We start from the raw sequence: 25,710 nt of genomic DNA, 5'->3' as shown, positions 1-25,710 counted from the left end.
CGGTCAGCTGTCACCTAGCCACAACAACTAACGGTTGTCATGTTTGAAGGTTGAAAGCGAGCTTTTCTTGCTACATTTCATCTGTGTGTTCTGTGGTTTCATTCTGATGGTCTCAAGTAATAGAGCTCCCTGCGACTGTTGATCTTTAGCTTATTATGAGTCAGCTTCAAGGTTTAAAAAGTGTGCGTATAATATTTTTATAATTTTTTTCGTCGATGTTCGGTAAGTTTGATTCAATTCAAAATATCAACAATAATTTTATAATTGATTGCAATAAAACAAAAGCAAAATTATAAACTATATTGAAACTATATTTGAATTCTATCAAATTAAAACTAAATGACACATTCAAATGACTGTTTAAATGTTAAACACTGAGTATTTAATATAATAAAAATTTTTTAAGGTTTTTTGAATTGTATAATGCATATTTTTTGAGTGTGACATTTTTATCAGAAATTGTATTTAACATCATATGTTTATGGAAAGAAGCAACTTTTCAAAAAATGTTTTGTCGTTTTGTCAATTTGAAATGTTTACAGTTTTTATACTGTTATACTCTAAAAAATCAAATTATACCTTTTCTGTATCTCAATTATGCAAAAATAAAATACAACAGACTTGTTCGGAGAATTATTGGAAATTATCGGAAACGCATGCGCACTCACTTCGAATGACTTCGAAGAACTGCGCATGCGGCTGATAATTTCCAACCATTCTTGGCCTAAACCTACTGTACTATCCTAAAAAACGTTTAAAAATTATTTTCAAAATAATCTGTTATTTCCAATTGATTTCGTATTTAAAATTTGTTTTACTATTTTTGAATAACTTAATACATTTTTTTCTTTAAATGTAGTTTGTATATGGAATATTGTTCAATGATTTTAAAATATTTTTATCCTTTCGAACTTATTATTCCTTTTTTAAGTTTAATATATTTATTGACATTAATAACACAGTTTGAAAAAATTTTCATGGGCAATGAATAATATAGTTTTTATGATTTTATTGCATTCCACCATTAATTAATGTTTTCATTAATAAAGTATTCAATAAAAGTATTTTTTCTCTTTACTTTTAGAGAAATTAAAAATGCATTTTTTGAGTTACTGCACATGCACATTTTGTACTCTTTTATTAAATTGCAAAAATATATTTAATTATGAAAATAAAAAATACAAATATTGTGATATATTACTTTGTTTTTACTTATTTTAGACTCTCCTAAAGCAGGATTTAGCATTGGCCAAGAAATTTCGCATGCTAAATCAATGGAAAAGCAACATTAGTTTCGATGAATTGTTTGAAGAGAAAGAGAATAAGAAGAGTAAATTTCAGCACCATCCGAGAAAAATACAATCTGACGAGGAATCAGACAATGAATCGCCGGTTACAGAAAAATCAAGCGCCAGTACCATAAATGCCGATTTATTCAAACAAAAAATATTAAAAAAGGTTATACCATTTTTGTTTTAAAATGTGGTCTATAAAATAATTTTATTTCAGGCTATATCTAATAACTTAAGCCTGGGCGCTTTCAATGAAATTCAGTCCGACGATGATCAAAACATGGATGAGGAGGAGAAAGGAACCAAAGAGGCAACGGCTGATCTGATCTTCGGCGGCGAATCGCTGGACTTCTTGAGCAACTATCAGAAGAACATCCAAGACAAGCAAACAAAAAAGTACGTGGAAAACCTAATGCTCAACCAGGCCATGGCTAACAGGCAGACGAAAGTGCGCATCAACGAGGAAAAGAAAATCTTCCCGGTCAGGAAAAAGTTGAAGATGAGCGCGAGAAAGTGCAGCGTCGTGCACAAATCCGACATGTGTGATTCGGTGTTCGAGAAGAAATTCAAGGCGGTCACTGAGAGAATCATATCCGGCGTCAACGATATATGGTTAGTGGAATGCATAATAGTTTTTATTGATGCGATAATGTTATTTGACATTTCAGTAAACTGTTGGAGGAAGGAATAGCCGAACCCGATGGCGAGGAAGATTTCTCCAGAAGGAATGTGAGAGTCAGGGAATTCTCATCGAGATTCGTCAGAAACTATTTATATCCGCTCAATCAACAGGTACACAAAGAACCCAACGTTCTTCGATTACTTTACACTTGTTTTTAGTTAAAACGCTTTGAAAATAAGCCGAAGAAACAACAGAACATAAACCAAAGCCTGATGACATGCTATCAATTAGTCTTCCAAGGAATACAGTCCTTTCACAATCATTTGCCCACGTCAGTGGGAAACTGTGCTTCCGACAAAGTCAAATCGTTGATGGACAACGCCCTCACCATATGCCAAATTCATATCGACGCCTTCGAAATCGCTGAAGATGATGACACTAATGAATGTTCGGAGTACGTTTATGTAAGTGATTTCACATACACCTGTACAGGTCCAAAACCCCAAAATGTTGGCAAAAGATTTTTTATATAAAATAGTGTTAATAGCATTCCTAAGATTGGGTAAGTTCATTAGAGAAAGAAACATGTATTTTCTGGACTCAATTCTAGCCCTCGGTTAATACGAAATAAAGATGATTTTTTAAAATTTCACTTTCAAAACGATCTAAGGGATTTTCATTCTTAAAAATTTAAAAAGTTTAACTATTTAAATATTTTTTTGAAAATATTTTTCTAACATAGGTTAATTCTATTAAATTTATCAAATCTCACGAGGTACAATTTTGATGATTAAGGACATTAATTAGTCATAGAGCTACAAAATAATTGAAACCCAGCTGCCAAGAATTATCAATTTGGTCATGAGAAATTACTTTTTATGATGTCAAACATATTATGGCTTGCAAACTCTTAACATTGTTGTATTTATGTTTGTTTATTACCTGAAAATCTCTCCCTTTAATGAAATTTTATTCATTATTATAATGTCATCATTTTATTTAAGTAATTTGTATTTCACATTAATGCAATGGGCAAAAATTCCCTTATGGCTCCTCAAATTTATTAAAAATCACCGTATTTACAAACGGTGACTCTTCGTACTAATTTACTAAATTTGTGTGATTTGTTGTCTATCTTTCGTTTTGTCATCATCATTTTGGTTTTGGAAAATTTAAATACAAATTCATTATTAGCGACAATTTGACCAGTGTGTCCCCTTATGGAATCTGCTTTTTTGTTACAAAAATCATCAGATTTACAAAGAGTGACCCTTCAAACTAATTTCATATTATTAGATCTTTCGTTTTGTTTTTGAAATGTTTTTCTATAGAATTTGAAATCAAGGATTCTTAAAACTTCGTGTTGTGTTGTTGAATTTCTAATCAATTTATTAAATGTTCGTCATTTATGCTTGGTAATAAGTCTATCATTTTGTTTTTGAAAAATATAAATAAAAAATCATTATCAGTGACTTCAATAATTCACAACTGCAAAGTTTGAACAAAATCTGACCAGACATTCATAATTTGATCAGCTTTTTTGAATTCACCATTTTATTTAAGCAATTTGTATTTCATATTAATGTGCTAAACTTAAAAACAAGTCGCGAAAATTCTCTTAAGTGTGTTCCCCCTTATGTAATCTGCTATTTTATTATGAACAATCATATGATTTACAACCAAAGACTCTACGTAATAATTTACCAAATTTGCATGATGTGTTGCATATTAGATCTTTTATTTAGTTCTTTAGAATTTGAAATCAAAAATTCGTAAAACTTCGTACTACTGAATTTCCCACCAATTCATTTATGCTTACCATCTTGCATCTACTATTTTGTTTTTGAAATTCGTTTTCGGCGACCTAAATAGTCTATGACTGACAAGTTTTAACAAAATCCGTTTAGGTATTCATGTTTTGACCAACGTTCTGGACCACTAGAACTCCTAACATAATTTTAACCCATTTCTCTTCAACAGGCATTAAAGATACACGCAGAAAAACTGGTCGAGAAGATTCGCAATTCGTTCACTGCTCGTCCCAACACTAACGTGAAGGTTACCACACCTAAGCCGAAGAAGCCGAACAACATGAAGATGCAGTCGAGATACGCAATGTACACGTCGTCTACGTTCTACAGGAAAGATCCCGTTTTCAGAAAGGCTCTCGAACAGATTACCAAGAAAAAGTAATTATTCTATATATGATAAGAGTAGTGGTAGTAGCAGAATGATGAATGAATGAAAACTGAGGAATAACAAGTAATAAAAAACGAGTTATAAATGTATAATGAATGAATTATGGTAAATAATAAATGATGAGTGACGTGATGAATAAAGAAATAAATACGTAATTTAAATGTAAAATAATGATTTGTGACATACAAATGGTAGATTTCAAGCCGTACAATTGTATCTTTGTAGTTACAAATTTATTAATTGGTAAATTATGAATGAAGAAATGTGAGAGGTGAAATGTGAACTGTAAATTGTAAATTGTAACTAGTAATTTATAAATTGCAGAGGATAAAATGTACATTGTAAGTTGTGAATAAATAGACATTTGTAAATAGTAAATTATAAAATTGATTGTGAATTGTAAATTTATAACTGCAAACCCTAATTTATGACTTAAACTGTAAAGTGTAAATTAAGTTAAATAACAACTGTAGGTTATAGGACATATAATTTCAGCGAATTATGTCAGCTGTGGGTCATAAATTGTGAATTCTATCAAAATAGCAAATTGTGAATTATATTTAAAATATAATTTAAAAAACACATTTTCAGATTCAACGTGAAATCTAGATACAAAACGGCGACATTCAAGCACAGACCGCCGATTGAGAAGAATTCTGACAATCTCCAACCGAAATCGAAGTTGTTCGAACAGCGTTCGTCGTCTGTGGTCAATTCGACGCCTTTGCTAAGCGCCCGTATCGACGATACGGTTCGAACTCAAATTGAGATTTCCGGATCGCAGCTGCTCACCCCAGCTAACTCGGTCGAGAATGTGGTAAGTATGTTTTGTGTTCATTGTTAAAGGAAACGTGACGATATAATGAAAATCAGTTTGTACCGTTTGTATAATGTATTGGAAGACAAGAAACAAGACAAAATGAGTGTGAATTAACTAACACTTGTAGCATTGTGCCACTCCCTTTAGTACTTTGTACGATTGATCCCTCATAATCGGCTTTTCACACTTCTGAAATACAAAGAAAAACATGAGGAAATTAGTTCAATTATCATTCATATAATAACGTAAAACTGGGACTGTCAAAGAAATTAAACTAACGTTGCTTTACTTATTTTATTGAAAATTTAGTACATATAATAACAGTAATAATTAGAATAGGCAGATGTAAATGTAAGCATAAAATATGGGTATTGGGGGGTTTAACATTTGACGCATTGTGGTTTCTCTCCAACCATTTTGTATGATTGATCCTTCATGATTGGCTTTTCGCATTTCTGAAATCAAAAAAATAATATTAGATTCGATGAAAAGTCCAAATTATATAAATACAATTAAAATTATTTTTATTTTATTAATAATAAATTTATTTTTATACATTATTTATTAGAATTATAAAGTTAAAAAATAGGCGGATGCGCCAGTGTTAAAATTTCACCGTTTTAAACATAATATGTTCTTACCAAACAAAATAAAAATGTGTAACACTTTAAGATTTTCCAATTTCTCAAATTATTGGTGGTATTATATTGATTGAAAAAAGTGAATGAGTCTATTCTGTATTCTTTATAATTGTATTCATAAAAAAATATATTTGAGAATATAAAAATTATAAATAAATTAAATTCTAATAATTTTCTGATTTATTACTCTAAAATGGCGAATGCGTCCGAAACGATTCTTTCTTGTTGCTAAAATTTTCAGTTTTGATTCGCAGTCATTTGTTCACTGTGTTCCATTGTGAAATAAAAAATACTAAAATATTGGTTTAAAATTACGTTTAAAATATTTTAACCTGCATTTTTGAGATGTATTCAATAATTAGCAAATTAATATCTAAAAATGTGTATCAATTTAAAATTTAAAATTATTTATTTTCTTTTATAAATATATTCTATTTTTTTATATAATAAATATTTTTATTATTTTTTTAATTAACTCTAATTAATTAATAATTTAAATTATAAAATTTTTATTTGTAAACATTAATTTCTACTAAAGCGTTTGAAATAAATTATTCTGTGTATTTCACTTAAAAATTCAATCATCATCAACCTTGCTGTAAATATTTTTTTGAAATGACATTTTTAAGATTAATAATTTTAAAATTTAAAACGTTTATTTACCATAAAATGCGTTGAATAAATAATTTTGCTATTTCATTTAAAAAAATAACGTAACTATTATCTTACTACTTAAAACTTAACTATACAAATCATAACATTCAATTGCTACATATAATCAAAAAATAAACTTTAATAAAATTTTAATATAAAGTAATTATTATTTTAAAATTTCTTATAATCATATTTCAAATATAAATTACTCTTTCATTATTTTACTTATAAATAAGTTGATAAATAAATGATTAAAATTAATTATGATAACTGAGGGCAAAAAATAATTAACATCTTAACTTACAAATCAAAGATACAGGTTGTGTAATGTAATATAACTTGATTTTTTTATTAAAAATATTATACGATAGAATGAATAATGCCTTATAAATTAATGTTTACTGTCAAATTTTATGTTCGGTGATAATTAATAGTGTTTAAAAACATGTTCGTAAACCTGTTATTACAATTATAAACTTCCAAGTATATTCGTTAGTAAATAACGAATTCAAATCGTACAACGAAACAAACTAATCGTGGTGCAAATGTCTTTATTTATTAATTAAGCACAAGGTGTATAACCGCAGGCATTATATAACGTGGGGGTGGGGGATTATATTTATAAAAAATGTGAATATAATGTGGACAAAAAATGTTAACTGTGTAAAATGTTGCGCTTCCTTAGTTGCACTTGACGCAAGCTGGCTTGTCACCCTCGAGCTTGTAGGACTGATCTTTCAAGATGGGTTTCTCGCATTTCTGAAAAACAAAAGAGAAAACGGCATACGTTAATTAAATACACACCGGAATATTTTTCGACAATTTCGCAAACCCGTAAACAACGTTAATCGATTTGTTTATCCTGGCAAAAGTTTACTGACTGAGTCATGCGTAAAATTACTCCTCGTACATGCACATCGGTGGTAACTCCGAACGTTGTTGATTGATTTGCGAAACTGCATTTTGGTTTGTTAATAATAGTGATCTGTGCCAGTTATATTTTGGCACAGTAATTGTAGTTATAAATGGCGGTGGATAGTTTATAAAATGTAGAAAAATGTTTTCGTTTTCTTTTTTTTTTAATAACCATTTTATTGATGTAATGTCTCCCGTTTTCATGTAAAGGTCATGTATTGCATTGTGTTTGGTTATTCATAGTTAATGTTAATTAGTTTCACTACGACAACATTTAATTAAGTGCTATTGATTAGTTCAATTAGATAATAATATTATCTTTTATAATGTGTGTCGTTCGGAACGTTTCTGTGTTTAAATAGTATTTCTAACCAAATATTGATTTTAAAATGTATCTATAACGATTAACTTTTTATAAAATGTTCTTTCCTTTCATATTTTTTATTAGGTAATGCCAATCTTAATCGTTCAACCAGAATTTAGTAACAAAAAGTCTTTACATTGTAAGTGGGCAATTGTACAAAGCTTTTCAGAATGCCTTCAAACTTCCAAACTTACCAACACGCCTCTTTAGACCATTTTATTAACATTTTACATTTTTTAAGTTTAATTTATTTAGTTTTTAAGAAAGTATAATTTTGGTCTTATTTTTTGCTGATGGGTTAAAACAAATATGGTGAGTGAGCACATTTATTGTTATTTACAATTTGTCATTTCGTTTTTGGAATTATAAGGATTGTGTAATTTTTTTTTTTGGATATTTATCAATTTTGTTTAATTTAACATTTTACACAATGCGCCTGTCCGTCAATAAGTTGAAAACAATTGTCTTTCAAGAAGGGTTTTTGGCATTTCTGAAAATAAAGAGAAAAAATGAATTTCAACATTTACATTTACGAAAATTAATTCGATGTTTTTTCTCTACATATATAAATATTATATTAAGTCTACCATAATGTATATTGTATATCGGTTTATACATAATGAAGGTCCTCTCCCAGCATGAGGTTGAAAATTAGTATGTAATGAAAGAATGTGTTAAAGAGTTTGTGTATATACATAGAAATTAGTTACAAAAGTAGGTAACGTGCTACATAAATATACATAAAAGCTAATTCGTGCACTATTTATAATTACAGTTCATTTCTTTTTTATTATAGTTTTTAGAATTTTCGTCACACTTATTATAAATATTTGGAAAACCCAGTTTATACAAGTTACAAATGAACTATAATTAATTCAAGGATTCTAGTCAAAAAATAATACTTACTAGTCGAAAATTATATACTATACACATATTCTACAATTTTTAAAGGATAAAAAAATTAAAATGAAAGGAAATATTTATTCACAAATATTTCTTCTAATCAAAAAAACACAATACTTACTAGTAAAAACGAAAATACTTGTTAAATTACATACTATACATATAATCTAAAAGAAACAATAACACATAAATTTTCAACAGAGGAAAAAAATTAAAAGCATTAACAAAACAATGTAAGAACACAAACGCCTGTCTAATAATTAAGTTGTAGGTGTGAACTAATTGCCGAAACCATACTTTACACGTAGTCACGTCAAAACGAAGCCGTTGCCAAATTCCATTTTGGTTCGGACATTTCGAGCGAAGAAAATTGATTTTAAAACGTCTTTTCGAGAATTACAAAACTTCGCTATTTTCGTGTTGACTCGTACCGGATTTCTGTTTGCTAATTTTATAACTAAACACGAAAATCTGTTGCGATTGTAACAAACCTTTTGATAAACCGAGTTACGAACAAGTTTTGGCACGTTGTCGCGAAAAGTTCAACTTCCGCGCTTCTGGCTTTGCATCGGTACTTTTATTGGGCGACGACATACGTGTTTTTGCGAGTCGCGCACGGATTTATTGTCAACCTGTTACGTTTTGTTTATGGTCGAGATCGACGACTTCGTTTCACAGGTCCGAACCGGTTATAAGTAGGTCCCATGTGTTCGTCTTCTGAGTGTATTTTTGTCGCTTTCATTCACCTTTCTGAAAGGTGATTGTTTGGATTTACAGCTTCGGACCAGTTCGGTGCAACGTATTGTTTCGATGGAATATTTTAGAAGATTATTTGGGAACTGAATCATTAATTTGGTGTTGCAAGTTCAAACTGATAACGCATTCCATGTTTTCGTTTTTAAGATGTTTTTACATTCTTTTTCTTCAATGATTTTAAAGATATATTTATAATTGAATTGTTAATTTGATGATGAAGGTTCGAACTATCAGTGAACTTTTTATAAATGTCATTCACTGATTTTCAACATTAACATTTCTTAATTTGCAGGTTTGAACTGATTATACAGTTTCATGTTTTTTAAATCTTTGGATCATTCAATGATTTTTAAGATTAATATTGAATAGAAGAACTTCTATAATTGAGTTCAGATGTAGGTTTTAAACAATTAATCAATTTCACATAATTGTCTAAACCCCAATGCCGGAGAAATTTTGACCGTTTCGAATGACTCACGATCATCCAAATATAGATTATCGTATTAATAAACAATATGTCGTAATTTTCCTAGTTTTACAATATTTATTAACCGTTTCGTTGCCAAAAATGTGTTTGCAATCATTAAAATTGCACAATGCGGCCAAAATGAAACAATAATTCTATCGCGTCTCCAAGTCCGCATGACTTTGTGTAAACATAAACATAAACACTTGTTAAAAAATGCAAAAATGTCTATTTGTACATTGTATAATATTTCTAGATTGTCTGTGTTTTCTAATTTACTGAGCACCTAAAGTATGACGTCAGAAACAGCGTTGCCAGATCGTTTGCTGGGACATTTATTTAAGAGTGCTTGGGTGATTTTTTTACATTTTATCATCGTACCGACTTCTGACGTCACGTAAAATGTAGGCCGCCCACTTACCGCGCATCTGAAGCACATTTGATGCCACTTGGCGTCCAAGGCGACGATGGCCTTGTCGGCGATCGGCTTGCCGCAGCCCTTGCAACGGGCGGCGTGCTTGTCGGTGTAGCACTTGAGACAGTAGGGTTTGCCTTCGATTTCCATGAACTTGGTGCCGATCAATTTAGACTTGCAGTCGCCGCACACGAAGTGATCCTCGTGCCAGTGGACGCCCATCGCCTGGAGGACTTTCTGCGATTTTCCAAAAAAAAGAGAGGGATTAGATTGTTTGCTTATCCTGGTTTAGGGTGGTTAATGCAAATGGCGGAAACCATGGGCAAAACACTCTCACCTTTCGGTACCAACCTCCATCATAAGGATTTTTAAATGTTTTGGAAGATTTTATCGGTTGATATTTAGCATAGAATGTGTGTTAATTTATGCTTCAAGGTTTTCATTTCCGCACCAATCCGAATATGCAAATTAACTCAATAACTAACAATCTATTGCATCTCCATGCAAATGTGTTATCTGGACGCGACGTACAAATTCGATCGTGTTCAATAATCAATATCGATTGCATGATACTTACATCAGTTATGGCCTCTCCGCAAGCGTTGCACTTTTCGGTGTACTTTTCGACGAAGCATTTGTTACAAACTGGCTGTTCTTCGTGCGTGTGAAATTTGCTTTCGGTTATTGGGTTTTTGCATGAGTTACAACAAAAATGCTCGGGATGCCACGACTTGCCCAGAGCAGTCAACACCTAAAATTTCGTTAGTAGCCACACGAAAAAAATAAAATAAAAAAAAAATGGAGTTAGTTAAGAACTAACAACACTCGGTTATGAAATTAGTAAAAACTTACGCCTGCAGTGATGGTTTCCTTGCAGGAGGCGCAGGTTTTTGGTTCTGAGCTGGCGGAACTCTGGAAAACGAAAAATCCGATTAGTATCTAGTTACTTAAGTTCTCTTACTGGTTGGTGTACTGTCAAAAGTGTCACTTTTAGCTTGGGTTTCATGTTTAGAAAAAGAAAAAAAATTTAATGAATTCCTATTTGTTCTAAGGTGACAAAAGTTGTTGGTGATGATGATTAGGTCTAAATTAGCACCTGGGGAAGGCCTATGAGATTACCCATTGAAAATTTTGATTCTTTTTTATGTGGATTACGGAAAAGAAAGAGAAACTGTTTATGTTGCTATGGAACTGAATTAAAGTTTAGCTGTCGTGTATAGATATTTATTTATCTATCTTATTTGCAATTAATACAATTCAAAATTATTTTACCACTTAAGAACTTCATGATGCTTCCAAACTGACATTTTACACATTTAGTACTGTTATCAAAAATTTAATAGTTCTATAGTTGAATAAAAATAAGAATTGTTAAATATTTTACAACTTCTATAAATGAATAAATTATTTAATAAAAACGAATTGTAACAAGAATGTCTAATTGTTTCCATTTTTCACGTTTAGAATTTTGAACAGAAACATAAAATATTTATTATTTTTTTTATTAAAAAGTTTAGTTGTGTAAGTGAATAAAATTATGAATAATAATAGTAATAATCATGGATATTTTTTCAAATTAAAGTTACAATAAATTTATTAGATATAAAAAAATCGTTTTAAATATCTAATCAATTGCCAAAAGTGTCCTTTTCTACAGTTTTAAAAAAACTGAAGGTTTTCAAGAAAATTGTTTATAATGATGCAAATATATGTACGTAAATATATTTGAGGTTTTATTTTATAAGTTTTAACACATACAATGTACATAAGAGATGCTAATAGTTAAATTCAGTGCTTCGCTTAACAAATAAGTGATGTATAAATTAACAGTCTAGCATTAATTTTAAATGCAACAAGTGAATCACGAACGGAAGTCGATTCCAGATAAAACTGAAACGATACAAACAAAAGCAGGTGTGACGAAAGCCTAATCAATTAGTGCACAGGTTGCAACGTAAAAAATCAATTAAAATTGACAATTTCCGGCAACCAATCGATAATTAAACAGTTTTCGTTGGACGTACCATGACCTGGTCCGTACGTGACGACGTTCACTTCGCAACAGACCCGCACAACTTAAACGACAAAGTTCCCGTGGCCCCATTTGTGCGGAAAACACCCCGCCATTAATCGCGTTGTTCTCCACCATGCCCATTATCGATCCACGTCTATTTCCAGGCGGTGAATCAGGATGAACCCGACGACCGAGTGCTCCAACTGGTACAGAAGGAGGTGGGCCCCGAAGAGGAGAAGGTGGCAAAGGAAGGGGAGACGCGTAAGGTCAAGGAGATGCTGCACGAGTACTTCCGGAACTTGGAGGGCAGGAAGATCCTGCACGAGCTGGCCGATCAGCTGCAGAAGGAGCACGAACGCGGTGAAACGAAGGCCAGGTCCTATCCGGAGGTCACTCTCGGACAGGCCAACTTGGAGAGAAGACCCTCCAGCAAGCTGGACATTAAGTTGCAATCGTGGAAAGAGTGAGTAGACGGTTTTGAAACAGATCACCATTTGCTTTCAACGGTATTACCAACAATTCCTGATAAATTTACGGATATTTGAACAAAAATTTAGCTATAATAACTAAACTCTTAAAGAAAGGGAACAACAGCTATAATAACTAAACTCTTAAAGAACGGGAAAAGGCTGCGAGGGGTTCAGCAATGATCCTCCCCCAAGTCCAAAAATAATGGACGAGGCAACGTTTGGGAAGGATACAATATGTGTGTTATCACATTATAAAGCTCGTAAATTAAAATTAATCGCCCGTTACGAATAATATAACATGTTTCGGCAGATTGCAACGAAATTTATTGTGCACATAAAATTCACACAAAAGCACTTCTGTTTTACATCAGACGGGCAAACAGTATTTCGTTATTTTACCGGTTTTATTTGTAACACGCGTGTCGTAATTTCATCCGAATTGCAAACAATTTTAATTAATTCGTTTTGCATATTAACAAACAATAAAGCACCCGGGGGGCTATACTAACAGGTGCAGCTTTTACGGGCTACTCGCCAACGGTTTCGGTTGTGCTAAATTAAATTGTCAGGCTTTGCACGTTATGAATCGGAATGAGGTATTTTTAATTTGAACTAAAATGAAACACATTTTATTTTTCCGTTTCATTTGGAATTCTTATCCGATTTATAAATTATATTTATAACAATTTCACACCAGCCAGTATCAGGTACAACAACTAAAGTTTCCAGTTCGTGCATACTCTATTTTAGAACTAACCCAGTAACGACTGCATTATTACACGTTTATAAATAGAATGGAAACATCACCTTTTAGAGCCGAATTAATTTCGTGATATCGTTTTATTATTCAGTACTGTTATCGGAGTTTCAGATTTATTAATATGATGTTGCTATGAATAACAATAACCTTCAATTGTTTTGTATTGTTTCAAATTCCTTTTATATTACTTTAATTATGCATAATAAGTCATGATGAAATTTAATGTGAAAGTTTGATTGATTGACCAATGCAACCAAAAATTGAAGATATTGGTTTTCTAAATAGGATTCTTAAATAAATATTGTTTTTTATTACAGTTAAACAAACAATTTAAGTGTAGATATGGTCATTAATTTCGAATTCTAAATTGTGTCTATTTAGGTTATAGAAATAAAAATATATATTTAAACTTTATATAATTATGAATTAATGTATTCAACTTTAATTTAATTTGTGCAATGGATTATAAATTTATTAAAAGTTACTAATAATTTTTTAAATTTAGGCAATTAAATTTATAAAATTTTCTTGTAATTCTTAATAGAAATGACAACGACAAGTTCGATTTACATTTTATTTCTACTATATTTTGTATATTAAATCTCTTAATTCAACGAATAATAAAACAATATTTTGCATTTTTTTAGTTTAATATGATATTCAAATTTAATATGCAATGAAATATAAATTTACTAAAAGTTGCTTATAAGTAAATTAAGAGTTGGATAATTAAGTTTATAAAATTTTCTGATAATTCTTAATAGTAAACTTAAAATTAAAATAACAAAAATTTGATTTATGTTTTATTTCTACTATATTTTGTATATTAAATCTCTTAATTTAACTAATTATAAAACTATATTTTACAATTTTTTAGGTTAAACAAACTAACTTAATAATATATTATTAACCTGAACTATCCTAACTTAATATAACCAATATAATAAGTATATCTTAGATAGAAACATATTATAAAAATATATATTTTTTAAATACAACGTTTCTAATTTATTCTTATTTTTTTACCAATTATTTAATGGATGTGAATTAATATTTAAATTTAATCTGGTTTATTATAATTTTATTAGAAGTGATTAATAAGAAAACTAAATTATTTTTAGAGTAGTTAGACAATTAAATTAAAACTATATTTTGTAATTTTTTAATTTAAAAATTTCCAGTATATCTAATATAAATAATGAATTATATATTTCTAATGTATTTTTATTTTTAATCAAATCATTTATTTGTGGTTTCTGTTTAAAAAACTAATTTCTGCAATTTATAAATTTGCAACTAAATAATTACAAAAATTGTATTATTTATAAATTAATATTTACCATTGTAAAGCAATTATTTATTTTTACTTGCAAATTTGAGTTAATATTTAAGTCTAATTTTCATTGCGCACTGGATTATAATTTCATCAACATTATGACAATAATATAATAAATATATTAAACATTTTTAGAATTGAACAAATAAAAATATAAAATTTTCCTATAAAATGTCTAAGATATGAATAGTAAAATTATAGAAATTCGATTTATTTTTAATTTTTACTATATATTATGTTGTTATGAAGGTTATTATAACAACATTCTAACCTAATCTGACCCAATCTAGCACAACTTAACATAATATTAATAAAAATTAAACATCCTGTCAATAATTAGAATATAATATTAATAAAATATAATTAAAATCAATATTATAAATCACGGAAATATATTTTAGTTTTTTAGTTTAAATAAGCGTTTCAAATTTATTATTAATATTTTTTATAAATTATAGTACCTTTTTTATTAACAATTTCTATTTAGAAAAGTAATCGAGTCAGTATACAATCAAACAATATGTATTAAAATCGAATGTTCAATCTTCATGAGTAACAATGTATTTAAAAAATTGTATCGATTATAAATTAAGTCTACATGTAGAAAACCTAAAGATGAAATGCCAGAATAAATATTTACTTGCAGATTTGTGGTTTATAATTTTTCATAGGAAGTGGCTAATATGTAAATTAATGTTTTTTTATGATTATATAAAAATTAATTAAGTACATTTCTGATTATAATTATTACAAATGACTAATACCTATTATTGAAATTTTAAAAATTTGATTTATATTTTATTTATACCATATTTTATGTGTTACACTTCATATGTGTTTATTCATTCATTACTAACAGACAAATAACCATTAATTAACGCAAGTTTGAAAAGTGAATCATCAATTATGGCCGTACATGCCCGGCAACTATTTCGTCCTGATAATAAAATTAAGACTGGCGTAAAAACTAAAACGATATGCGATGCTCGTAAAACCGGATCGCCAGTAAACTGTGCGCTGGTGCACATAAACAGCGATAAAATATAATTATTGCATGGAAAATAGGCTTTTAGATTATTTTTAGACGCCACTTCGATCGTACCGAATTATTTTATTCTAGGAAAATTCTGGGTGAAAACGGTATCCGTGTCAACCAACGGCGGACTACTAATAATAAATCCGGAGTGGAAAAAATAAAAAATAAAAAGGAGACGAAGATGTGAGTAGGCTGCAGGTGGTGTGCAGTGTGCAAAACGGGCCTACCAGTTTCGGATTCGAATCGGATTTGATATATACGTTTTTCTAGTGGGAAAACATATTTGGACGAGACACTCGGCATTATTTATAGAATATACGGCATATTAGTTTGCGTTTTGATGCGAGCGCTCTTTTCCTGTTTGTCTTTCAGTGGGTGTCGTCAATTTTGGATTTGTCGTTTACGAATGAAAACACTGATTTCGTATTTTCCTGCGTGCCCCGTACGATTTCGAAAATGTACTACGCAACGACATTGTAACATGTAGAATTTGTTCCATGTGAAACATTTTGTACAAATTGTACATTGTCCCCGAAAATCGTAAATTATAAGAGTCGTGAGCGCAATTAAATTTGTCCTTTCGCATTTTTACTTCGTTAAATTTAGCAATTACTTTTTTTTTTCTCTCTCTTCGAAACAAAACAAACGCTTTTGCATATTTCGGCAATTAAAATGATGTGGCGTCTTGAATTGTGTCCATTGCCAAATTTTAAACAATTTGTATACGAACACCCATTCGAAGCTAATTGCATTTGGCAACTTCAAATTTAATGGGTTTCACCTCATTTAACGGTCCGATGTAATCTACACAATATATCGAGATGATTCAATCGGCTTAATTAAGATAAATAATTCGCACGTCTTTAAAGTGTACCCGATACTGTTTTCGTTCTATAAATAAAACGTTATTAATTAATTACCCAACAATCGTTTATGAGTGCTTATCTTGAAAAATAATACTGTTTTTTCAGAAATAGTAAATGTTACTTATTTGTTTCAAGGAAACAGATTCAACAGATTACTATATATGGCAATTATTATGTTTTAATTTCGTGATTAATTGTTCTGTAATGTCGCAGATTTCAGTTTGGTATTTGGTCCCAAAAAAGTAGTTTCCAAAATTTTATCCATACAAACAAATTATTATTAAATAATTAATAAATAACGATGAACTAAAAAAAAATAATTTGAATATTATTATTTGAAATTATTATAACACAATATATTTTGTGACTGAACAACAAATTAGCAAACATTTTCTTAGTTTCACTTTATAATTAAGTACATTTTAAGATTTTGAAAGTTTTTGTTGTGATTAATTAATATAAAAACTAAATAAAATGAAATATAAAAGAGATAGTAAAAATATTAATTAACTTACTTTGTGATTGATCAGATTTAATTAATTAATTTAAGAAATTGAAAATATTCTATTTAAATACAACATTGAAAAAAAAAAATAACAATTAGAAAATGTCTTTAGTTAAATATTATATTTTTGAAACCTATTTACTGTTGCAATGTACTTCAATTTTAAAAATTGCCAATAATTTGTTAATTTTTTTAGAAAATAAATACATAAAAATCCAGTGACATAATATTTACTATTATTTTTTATATTAATTATATTTTAAAATATTCAAATATCTTATACATCTTTTATAAATAATTATAAGATCTAAATCTATAGGTCATTATAGGATTTTAAAAATGATTTATTAACAATATTTCTTTTTACTATTTAAAAATGTATAAGGAACTAAAAATGTATTTATAAATTTAAATTTTTAATGAATATTATAATTTATTTAAATTTGAATTTAATAATCTAACGGTGATATTATAATTTAATATATAAAATATACAATAATAATAATTATAGAAATAATTATATAAAATGTTAAATATGATTATTCGACAACATTATTTTTTAATAAGATATATTAAAAAAAATGTTTAATAATTTTTTTATTTACATCCATTGCTTTCTTATTTTAGCTTATAATTAATTAGATTTTAAAGTTTTAAAGTTTTATGTGGAAATTTAAAGAAATATAAAAAATTTTAAGCGTATGATAAATTAAGAAATAAAATTTATCTTTAATTAACATTAATTTTTTAGAAAATTGAAATTTATTCTTAAAAAAATAGCAACATATTTTTAAAATTAAGTTCTACATCTCAAGTAATAGGTTTCTAAAATCATATATAAAAATCACCTCAAATAAATAATGGAAAATTCTTCATTTATAAAATATTGAGATAATTAAATTTGTTTTAAGATCAAAATTAAAAAAAAAAATAAGTATTATTACACCATTAGATTATGATAATTCAAAAAAATTCAATCACGATTACATCAAAGATTCCATGACACTATCTTGGATATAATCATTTAACTAATTCACATTTAAAAAAGACATACCATTTTGTTGAAGGTTTGATTTTCGTCAAAGAAAACTGATCACTACTTTGATTGCGCGAACGCTCGTTTAATACTAAAGAGAAATCGACCGGTCCAACTCCCGATCAAAACTTTATTTTCGTCTCTTGGGGGAAAATTAATATTTGTTTTTTGCCGTTGTGTTGAACCTGTTCGTCTATATTTTTGGACCGGCTTACATTTTATGATGCGTTTTACTAGTAGTCTAAATTTAAAAGCGGCTTCGGTCTCTTCACAAGAAAATTTTGTTGTTGCCAAAAACGAGTCAAACGGAATTTTTTTAAGTAACACTATCCCGTAATACTATTACGAAATGTGATGTCGGATATTAATTTACGTAAAACGTGATCCTGACGGAGAGTTTGTTGTTTTTTTTACAACAAAATATATAAAATTTAAATTAGAATGCATTTTAATGATCAATCGAATCGTATCGCAAATGACTTCAGAAATTTCAACCACTATTTTTACTAGTGCTCTTGTTATAACGACTGTTTTTAATATTTTTCTAAGCATTTTTAAATATATATTTTTTACAAATAAAATAGATAAATTAAATCATTCACTAAAAATAAACATCTGCAACGTGGTCCGTGTCATCTATTTCCCAAACCAGAATGCATTTATTAAAACGTCCCATTATTCAAAAACGCTTCGGAATATAAAATTACAGTAATTTATTTTAAATGAAATTTTGGCAAGCGATTCACTTTCACACTTCACTCCGCCGAACTATAAATATGGGCCCGTTTAAAATTAAACAAAAAATGTATTCGTATTATTATAATATCAACAATAGACTTACCATTGTTATTTGCGAGTTTAATAAGAGCTGAGCACAAACTAACAACGGTTCTCGTTTAAGAGCGACTTTTAATATTCCCTTATCAGATATCGTATTGTTTGGAACAATCACATTCCGTTCGTGTGCAACATAAAAAAACAAACCAATTTTGTGATATCTTGTATTTAAAATGAAACTGCAACAAAATTGTGTTAGTTTAGCTACTTTTTAGTTAATTATACTTAGTTTCATCGCCAGTAAAATTGGTGTTATCAAATAAAAATTAATAATGGTTTATAATTAAATTTGTAGAAGAAAAAGTTAAAATATTATTAGTTTTTACATAATAACTGCACCTACTATTTTATTTCTTTAATTGCAAGAAACAAAAATCTATCAAAATATATCTCTTCTGTTCTACTTTCTCAATATTGATGTTGGATTCGGGGTGTAATTTCACATAAAAAAAGAAATGTCGTAGGTCGAAATTATTGCAAATTGGTGTAACCAATTTCACATACACGTGTAGATAATTAATACCTACTAATTTAGTGAAAATATACCTAACCTAATCTAATTACAAATTTAATTAATTAAATCATTTTGATATAAATAATGTACGTGAATCTTCAAGAGATCAAATATATTTAAATAATTGAATTAAAAATTTTTACGTATTTATTTTTTATTTCGGTATGAAAACGGTCAACGAAAATCTTTTTATTTGTTATTTATATGTTATTGTTTAAATAAAGCGAATAAACAAGCATTTGCTAAAATAATTAGAAATAACACGTATCTGATGCTTTATCAGTCTGGTCATATTAATGTGATGATTTCAATTGCTGTTAATAATGATGTCACCTTGAATGATGATCTACTAAGTGCATTCTAATGTTTAACATATTGATAAACATTATCTCGTTCCTTTCGTGCAATTGAAATTCCCTTATGAACACTCAATGTGCAAAAATTTAAACAATTTTTTATTATCTACGTAAAAACCGCCATTTCCCGAAAAATAAACTTTGATCCTGGCGAGAACGAACGGTATAATTATAAAGAAGACACTTGTTGATGCAATCGTTCGATTTTATAGACTTGATAATAATTGATTTATTGTTTGTTTGAAATTGCTCATTCCATCAGTTTATTTATTATCTATCGGTACCACCTATAATTTTATCTGGCGATAAATTCCATCGAGATGCGGTAATCCGTAGAATTATCTCACCCCAAAGATGTGTGCCGCGAATAATCTCAAGGTAAATCGGGTTTCGTCATATTTTTTACGGTTTAGCAACGTTTCCGCTTTGAATTGTTGAAGTATCCGCGATGTTTGAATTGTGGGAAACCGCGTTAATTTGCCATGATTCAGAATCACATCGTTGTTGTTTGTGACTATTATTCATGTGATATCTACAAGATAATGTATGTGGTGAAAATATTTATAAAAGCATATTTCTGCACGTACTACATAAAAATTAATTTACTATAGTGTGTGTCAAGGTTTTTTGTTTATTCTAATGGATGACATAATCTTCCGACTTGATTTTATTACACTGACCGATATCTGGTTTTGAATTATTTAGTTACAAAAACAACTTTATAATATATTTTTTAATATTACTCGAATAATTTCCATTAGCCTGGTCTATCTGGCTAATGTAAATGTAAATGGTTAAAAAGGTTGAGTTAGATATTAACTGTAACTATACTTGTAACTGCTCATTAATCTTAGCTGTTTGTTAGTACTCTCAAATTATTTACAACAAAAAGCTAAAAATAAATAGCATATATTTTTATTAATTATTGTTCAGTCATTAATAATTTAAAAAAGGTTATTTGGTTAGGACTGTCGTATAATTTGAAACAAATCATGAACTAACTGCGTGCCCAGTCAATTATTTTTCTCTTATTTCTAGAAAACCCACCTACAAATCTATAGAAAAATTCTAAAACTTTTTATTAAAAAAAGAATATAAATCCGACTATCATGTACTAAATAATATTTGTAAACCTAGATTATCAAAAATGATATACTGAAAACAACAACCCTATTTAAACCATTTAAATAACCATTTTATAAATCTGCTTTCATTTGCAATAAAAAGAGGAAATTTAAATATTATAAAAAATAAAAATGAAATTAAAAATTGTAAATTTTTTGTGTTAAAAATATAATTAAATATTTCTTGCTATATCAAAGAATGTAAAACATGAATAAACTAAAATTATTCCACGGTAGACTTTTTTCTTTTATTTTATTAAAATTAACATAAATTATTTGAAATAAATATTCTGTTTTAACTATAAATATTTTTATTGAAAAGAAAACGTATTTGGAAACGACTAAATCACATAATTTGAAAAAAAGAACTGGATGCCCAATTAATTATTTTTCTTTTATTTCTAGAAAAACCTCATAAAAATGTATATAAAAATAGTAGAATTTTGTATATTTAAAAAAAAAAACAGTATATGTGCATCTACTAAATATTATTTGCGCCAAAGGTAAACCAAGATTACATACAAATTAATTTAGAAGAAATTTAAATATTATAAAAATTAAAAATTGTAATTTTTTTGAGTTAAAAATATAAATTATTTTAATTCTTTTTTTAATGGTAATATTCTAAACTATATTTTAATAATTTTACTACATAATCATTAATTTTAAATTCATAAATGAATATATGCTGAAAAATCATAATCAAAATTTAACAGATAATTTATTCACTATCCCTGTATTATTTATTATATTATTTAATAGTCTTTAAATGTTATAAAATTTATTATTGTCAAGTCAAATAACTTTTAAGTTAAGCTATAAAAGCCCACGTAGTCCTCATTTAACATTATACGACCATTTTAAGAAATTAGAAGAATGCTATTTTTTGCTTCCACGTTAAGTTTTATATTGTTAGTAGCATTTTTCGCAATTTACGTAACTTTTATTTCTAGTCACCTTATTCACCTTAATTATGTACTTTAGTGGGAAAAATTTAATGACCAATTTAGGCTTAATTTATGATGTATATGTAGCACAGTTTCTTAATTCATTAAATGTCATATTTACGATTAGTTGGTGTAATGATATATTTAATTACCTATTCTCGAGATCGTAAAAAATAAAATTAAGTATAACAAATGAAATAATTTTTTGATAAACTGATATGATGATAATAATATTTCATTATTTAATATATAAATATTTAACAAAACGACATTATTTAATATAAAAAAAAAATTAATAAAAATAATAATATATGCAGAAGTCATGAATGAACAAAAAAAAAATAAAAGTGATGTAAATTTTTAATTATCATTTAATTCAATCAATTTAATTTAAAAAATAATTTAAAATTTGAACTAATCTAATGTATGATTTATTTACGTTTTTGGTTTAATATAGATATAATATTAAAAACCACATTTCATTAACATAAGTTCAGGTTTAAATTAATTTAATTCATTAAAGATTGCCATCAACTATTAATTTTATTGGTACCATCACTTTTTTATAGTTGCAATATTAAAAATGAAATAACAGTCAATATGTCTGGAACATACCTTTTCTTTCTTGCAACAGTTTCCCATCTTTATATTAATACACTAGAAACAAACACTAAACTAAGAACCCAATCACTCCAGACTGACAAGAAATTTGTTGTTAATATCAGTCTGCGATATACAAACACACACCAAGTCACTGTTAAAAATACGATGGTCGGACGTGCCGGACTAATTGTTTATACCACGTGGGGAAAATTGTTAATTCACTGGTAGCCTTCCACAACTAAGTTTTGAATTTGGGGGGACACGTTGCCGATTGTTCTACATTGCGAGAGCGGCATGCGGAAATGGATTTTCAATTGATTATTTTCGTCGGATGAAAGTTGTGGGTGGGAATAAACAGGAAATTAAAAGAAATCATATGACAATAACAATTATAATTAAGCGGTCATCATATTTGCTTCAACATTTTTATATATATATATATATATATATATATATATATATATATATAAATGTTATATATATATATATATATAAATGATTTAAATAGAATTTTATTTAGTATTTTTTGTCCAAACAAGTTTATAATTAAAAAAATTAAAATTTAATGAGGTAGTTTTGACATACATATTTTACTAATTTCATCAGATGAGTTGACCAAGAAAATTAATGTGAATGGTTACATAATTGATTAAGTTCACATTTATACCATTTCAATGGCATTTTAAATTAATCAGCTTATTCACCTTCACAAATTAAAAATAAAATCATATCCAAATGTTACGGATATTAAAAAAGTATTTAATAATAGCGTTCCTTATTTTATCTTTTAGAATATTTAAATTAAAAATAAGTTTTCGAGAAAACGAAAAAAAAAATAATTTATTTAGTTAAAATACAAATATAAATCAGCAATTTCTTATTTTTGTTCAAATTTATAGGTACATAATACATAATTTAGTTCATTCTATGTCCTCCATAGACAAGGTAATTCAATTCTTCTTGGGATATATTGCCCTATGTCGGCGAAATTATAGCTCGAAGCTTTGGAAGAGTATTAGGGCGGGGTTGATGATTCGAAAGCCGCCGTTTTAACATGCATGTTCGATCGGATTTAGGTCAGGTAATCTCGGGGGAAGTTGTAAGGTCAATACCCAGCGTTTCGAGCCGTTCGAGAACAATTACTGATCGATGTTAACGAGCATTATCGTCAACAAAAACGATGTTCGTACACATGTACATGTCTGTATAGCCATTATAACAAATTACTCCCCATTACCATAATGGAACATCCTTAAAATGTACCGTCCAATCCTACTTTCATAAGTGTAAAGTATAGATTTCCATTCTTGAAGCCAGTGAATATAAGATCTTGTCCATTCCAATCGTTGTTACTTATGATCGTGGGACAAATGAAAGAGTAGCAATGGTCTTCGTGATAAAAACACTTTATTTGATAAGCGTCTCTGTACCACAACTGACCAGTCAATTGCGAGAAGGACTCTGGGTCCCTATTGGCTCTCAATCGCCAATTCTGCCAGCCATTCCTTGATCTTTCTGAAGTACAGCCAGTTTGATACTTAAGCAGGGAAAAACGCTTTGTGCAACATTGAGTCTGCGATTTCTACCAGATTGTCCCCAGATTCCAACATTCAAATTGCTCTACCCCTCTCATCTGGAGTTAATTTATATCATCTAGGCAATTATTCTAAGAAATTTCAACAAATACCCGTGAAAACATTATTGTAATCAATTAAAAACTAAATGCATATAAAATTAACTTTTTTAAAAATTTATAAAGTTTTTTTTCCTTATGTTTTTGTGTCGAGTTTCATAGAAATTAATCTAATTAATATAATTAACCTCTGCCTATAATTGAGCACAATTAAAGTGAACCCATTTTAATTAATGCCTAATCTTTGAGCAAGAGCTTATTATATTAAAATATTCTGTTTCCAGACCAACAGTGACTGTTACCGGACCGAAAAATGCAAAATTGATATGCATCACCGACGATAATCCAATAAAAGAAACTGTCGTCAATGACAAAGCCACCTGCAAAACTGTACAGATTCAAAACCAGGTGGAAGAAAGATATGAATGCAACGCGGACGCAGCTGTAACCGATCACAAATCGAAGAATTCACTGAAGATGAACCGATTGCCAAAATCCGGAAGACCATTAAAATTCTTGCCAGATGCATATGCGATTAACATAATTCAATATAAACTGGAGTTTAGGAAGATTAGCAAGACTAATCCATTGTACTTGAAAACAACAAACTTGCAACCATGGGTGTTAATGGGAAGGTAAAATGATTAAATTATTTTTACAGCAACTGCTTACAAAATTTTTATTTTTCAGATTAGCTGATGACATACTTGATGTTGCGGTATTGGATGTAGCGAGGGATATTGAGGTGCATCCCGTGACTGAGCAAATATATAAAGAGGAAATGCAGCCCTAATATTACTGAATATTATACAGTCTCAATAAATATTTTATACAATAAACTTTGGCATATCTTAATTAAAATTTTGTGAAAAAGTAAAATAATTTTTTTAATGCAAGAAACAGAACTCGAAATTAGTCTAAACTGGTTAATTCTACATAGTCATGTAGATAATTAATACATATTAATTTAATGAAAATACCTAACCTATCACTATAACTTTAAATTTGGATTCGTCATTTAATAACACAAATTTTATAAACAATCTTGTTTTTCTCTTATCAGTTAAATTCTCAAGAGAAGATCAAACTTCAATAAATGATAAAAATACTTTGATTTTAAGATTTCTACGTATTTATTTTTTATTTGTATATGAAAATGGTCAACGAAAGTAGATAAACAATAACATTTATTAAAATAATTATTTGATGTTTTATCAGCCTGTTAATATTAATGTGATGATTTCAATTGCTGTTAATAATGATGTCACCTTGAATGATGATTTTAGTGGATTCTAATGTTTAATTTTTTGATAAAAATTATCGCATTCCTTTCGTGGAATTCAAAGTTCTGTGAACACTCAAAGTGCAAAAATTTTAGCAATTTTTTATTGTCCAAATAAAAACTGACATTTCTAGAAAAAAATCGTGGACGAGAACTTACGGTTTAGCTATATACAAGACTTGACACAATTTATCAAATCAATTTTATAGTTTGTTTCAAATTAACAATTGTGGTCTTTAGTTTTGCTATACTTATTGGACTTATTGCTCCGAATTAAAAGTGAGGACACAAAAAAACTTTTTCACCCTTACTCCTAAAGTGAGATACAGATATATTTGATTGGT

At 28.4% G+C, this 25,710-nt stretch overlaps 2 protein-coding genes across 6 annotated transcripts; one reads left to right on the top strand and one right to left on the bottom strand.

Annotated features, from left to right (window-relative positions):
* Window positions 1-5: 5 nt before the first annotated feature.
* LOC109608758 (uncharacterized) lies at window positions 6-24,941 on the top strand. The gene is made up of 10 exons (XM_020025296.2): window positions 6-182; window positions 1,222-1,458; window positions 1,510-1,904; window positions 1,961-2,084; window positions 2,133-2,378; window positions 3,895-4,103; window positions 4,705-4,930; window positions 12,226-12,524; window positions 24,369-24,719; window positions 24,775-24,941. The coding sequence occupies exons 1-10, from the start codon at window positions 156-158 to the stop codon at window positions 24,875-24,877; spliced, it is 2,217 nt and encodes a 738-aa protein (XP_019880855.2). The 5' UTR covers window positions 6-155; the 3' UTR covers window positions 24,878-24,941.
* LOC109608759 (transforming growth factor beta-1-induced transcript 1 protein) lies at window positions 4,987-22,630 on the bottom strand. 5 transcript variants are annotated; one of them, XM_049970481.1, is made up of 5 exons: window positions 22,464-22,630; window positions 10,900-10,959; window positions 10,625-10,798; window positions 10,054-10,284; window positions 4,987-5,122 (listed from the first exon to the last, which is right to left on the bottom strand). In XM_049970481.1, the coding sequence occupies exons 1-5, from the start codon at window positions 22,488-22,490 to the stop codon at window positions 5,048-5,050; spliced, it is 567 nt and encodes a 188-aa protein (XP_049826438.1). In that variant the 5' UTR covers window positions 22,491-22,630; the 3' UTR covers window positions 4,987-5,047. The 5 variants fall into 5 exon arrangements, with proteins under 5 accessions (XP_049826438.1, XP_019880858.1, XP_019880857.1 ...); XM_020025299.2 differs by lacking the exon at window positions 4,987-5,122 and adding an exon at window positions 5,214-5,388 and having other exon boundaries at window positions 22,464-22,619; XM_020025298.2 differs by lacking the exon at window positions 4,987-5,122 and adding an exon at window positions 6,763-6,987 and having other exon boundaries at window positions 22,464-22,621.
* Window positions 24,942-25,710: the final 769 nt, after the last annotated feature.

This window comes from Aethina tumida, chromosome 1, assembly GCF_024364675.1.
Source record: "Aethina tumida isolate Nest 87 chromosome 1, icAetTumi1.1, whole genome shotgun sequence".
Classification (NCBI taxonomy): domain Eukaryota; kingdom Metazoa; phylum Arthropoda; class Insecta; order Coleoptera; family Nitidulidae; genus Aethina; species Aethina tumida.
The sequence above is the reverse complement of the archived record's forward strand: the minus strand, read 5'-3'. Positions and strand labels throughout refer to the sequence as shown.

Excerpts from the sequence above, each read along its gene's own strand:
- LOC109608758 (XM_020025296.2), top strand. The coding sequence starts at position 156 with ATGAGTCAGCTTCAAGGTTTAAAAAGT. Across the intron at positions 2,085-2,132 it reads TATATCCGCTCAATCAACAG|TTAAAACGCTTTGAAAATAA; the intron begins GTACACAAAGAA and ends ACTTGTTTTTAG. Across the intron at positions 2,379-3,894 it reads AATGTTCGGAGTACGTTTAT|GCATTAAAGATACACGCAGA; the intron begins GTAAGTGATTTC and ends TCTCTTCAACAG.
- LOC109608759 (XM_020025298.2), bottom strand. The coding sequence starts at position 22,490 with ATGGGAAACTGTTGCAAGAAAGAAAAG. Across the intron at positions 10,960-22,463 it reads ACTGTTGCAAGAAAGAAAAG|AGTTCCGCCAGCTCAGAACC; the intron begins GTATGTTCCAGA and ends TTCGTTTTCCAG. Across the intron at positions 10,799-10,899 it reads AGGAAACCATCACTGCAGGC|GTGTTGACTGCTCTGGGCAA; the intron begins GTAAGTTTTTAC and ends ACGAAATTTTAG.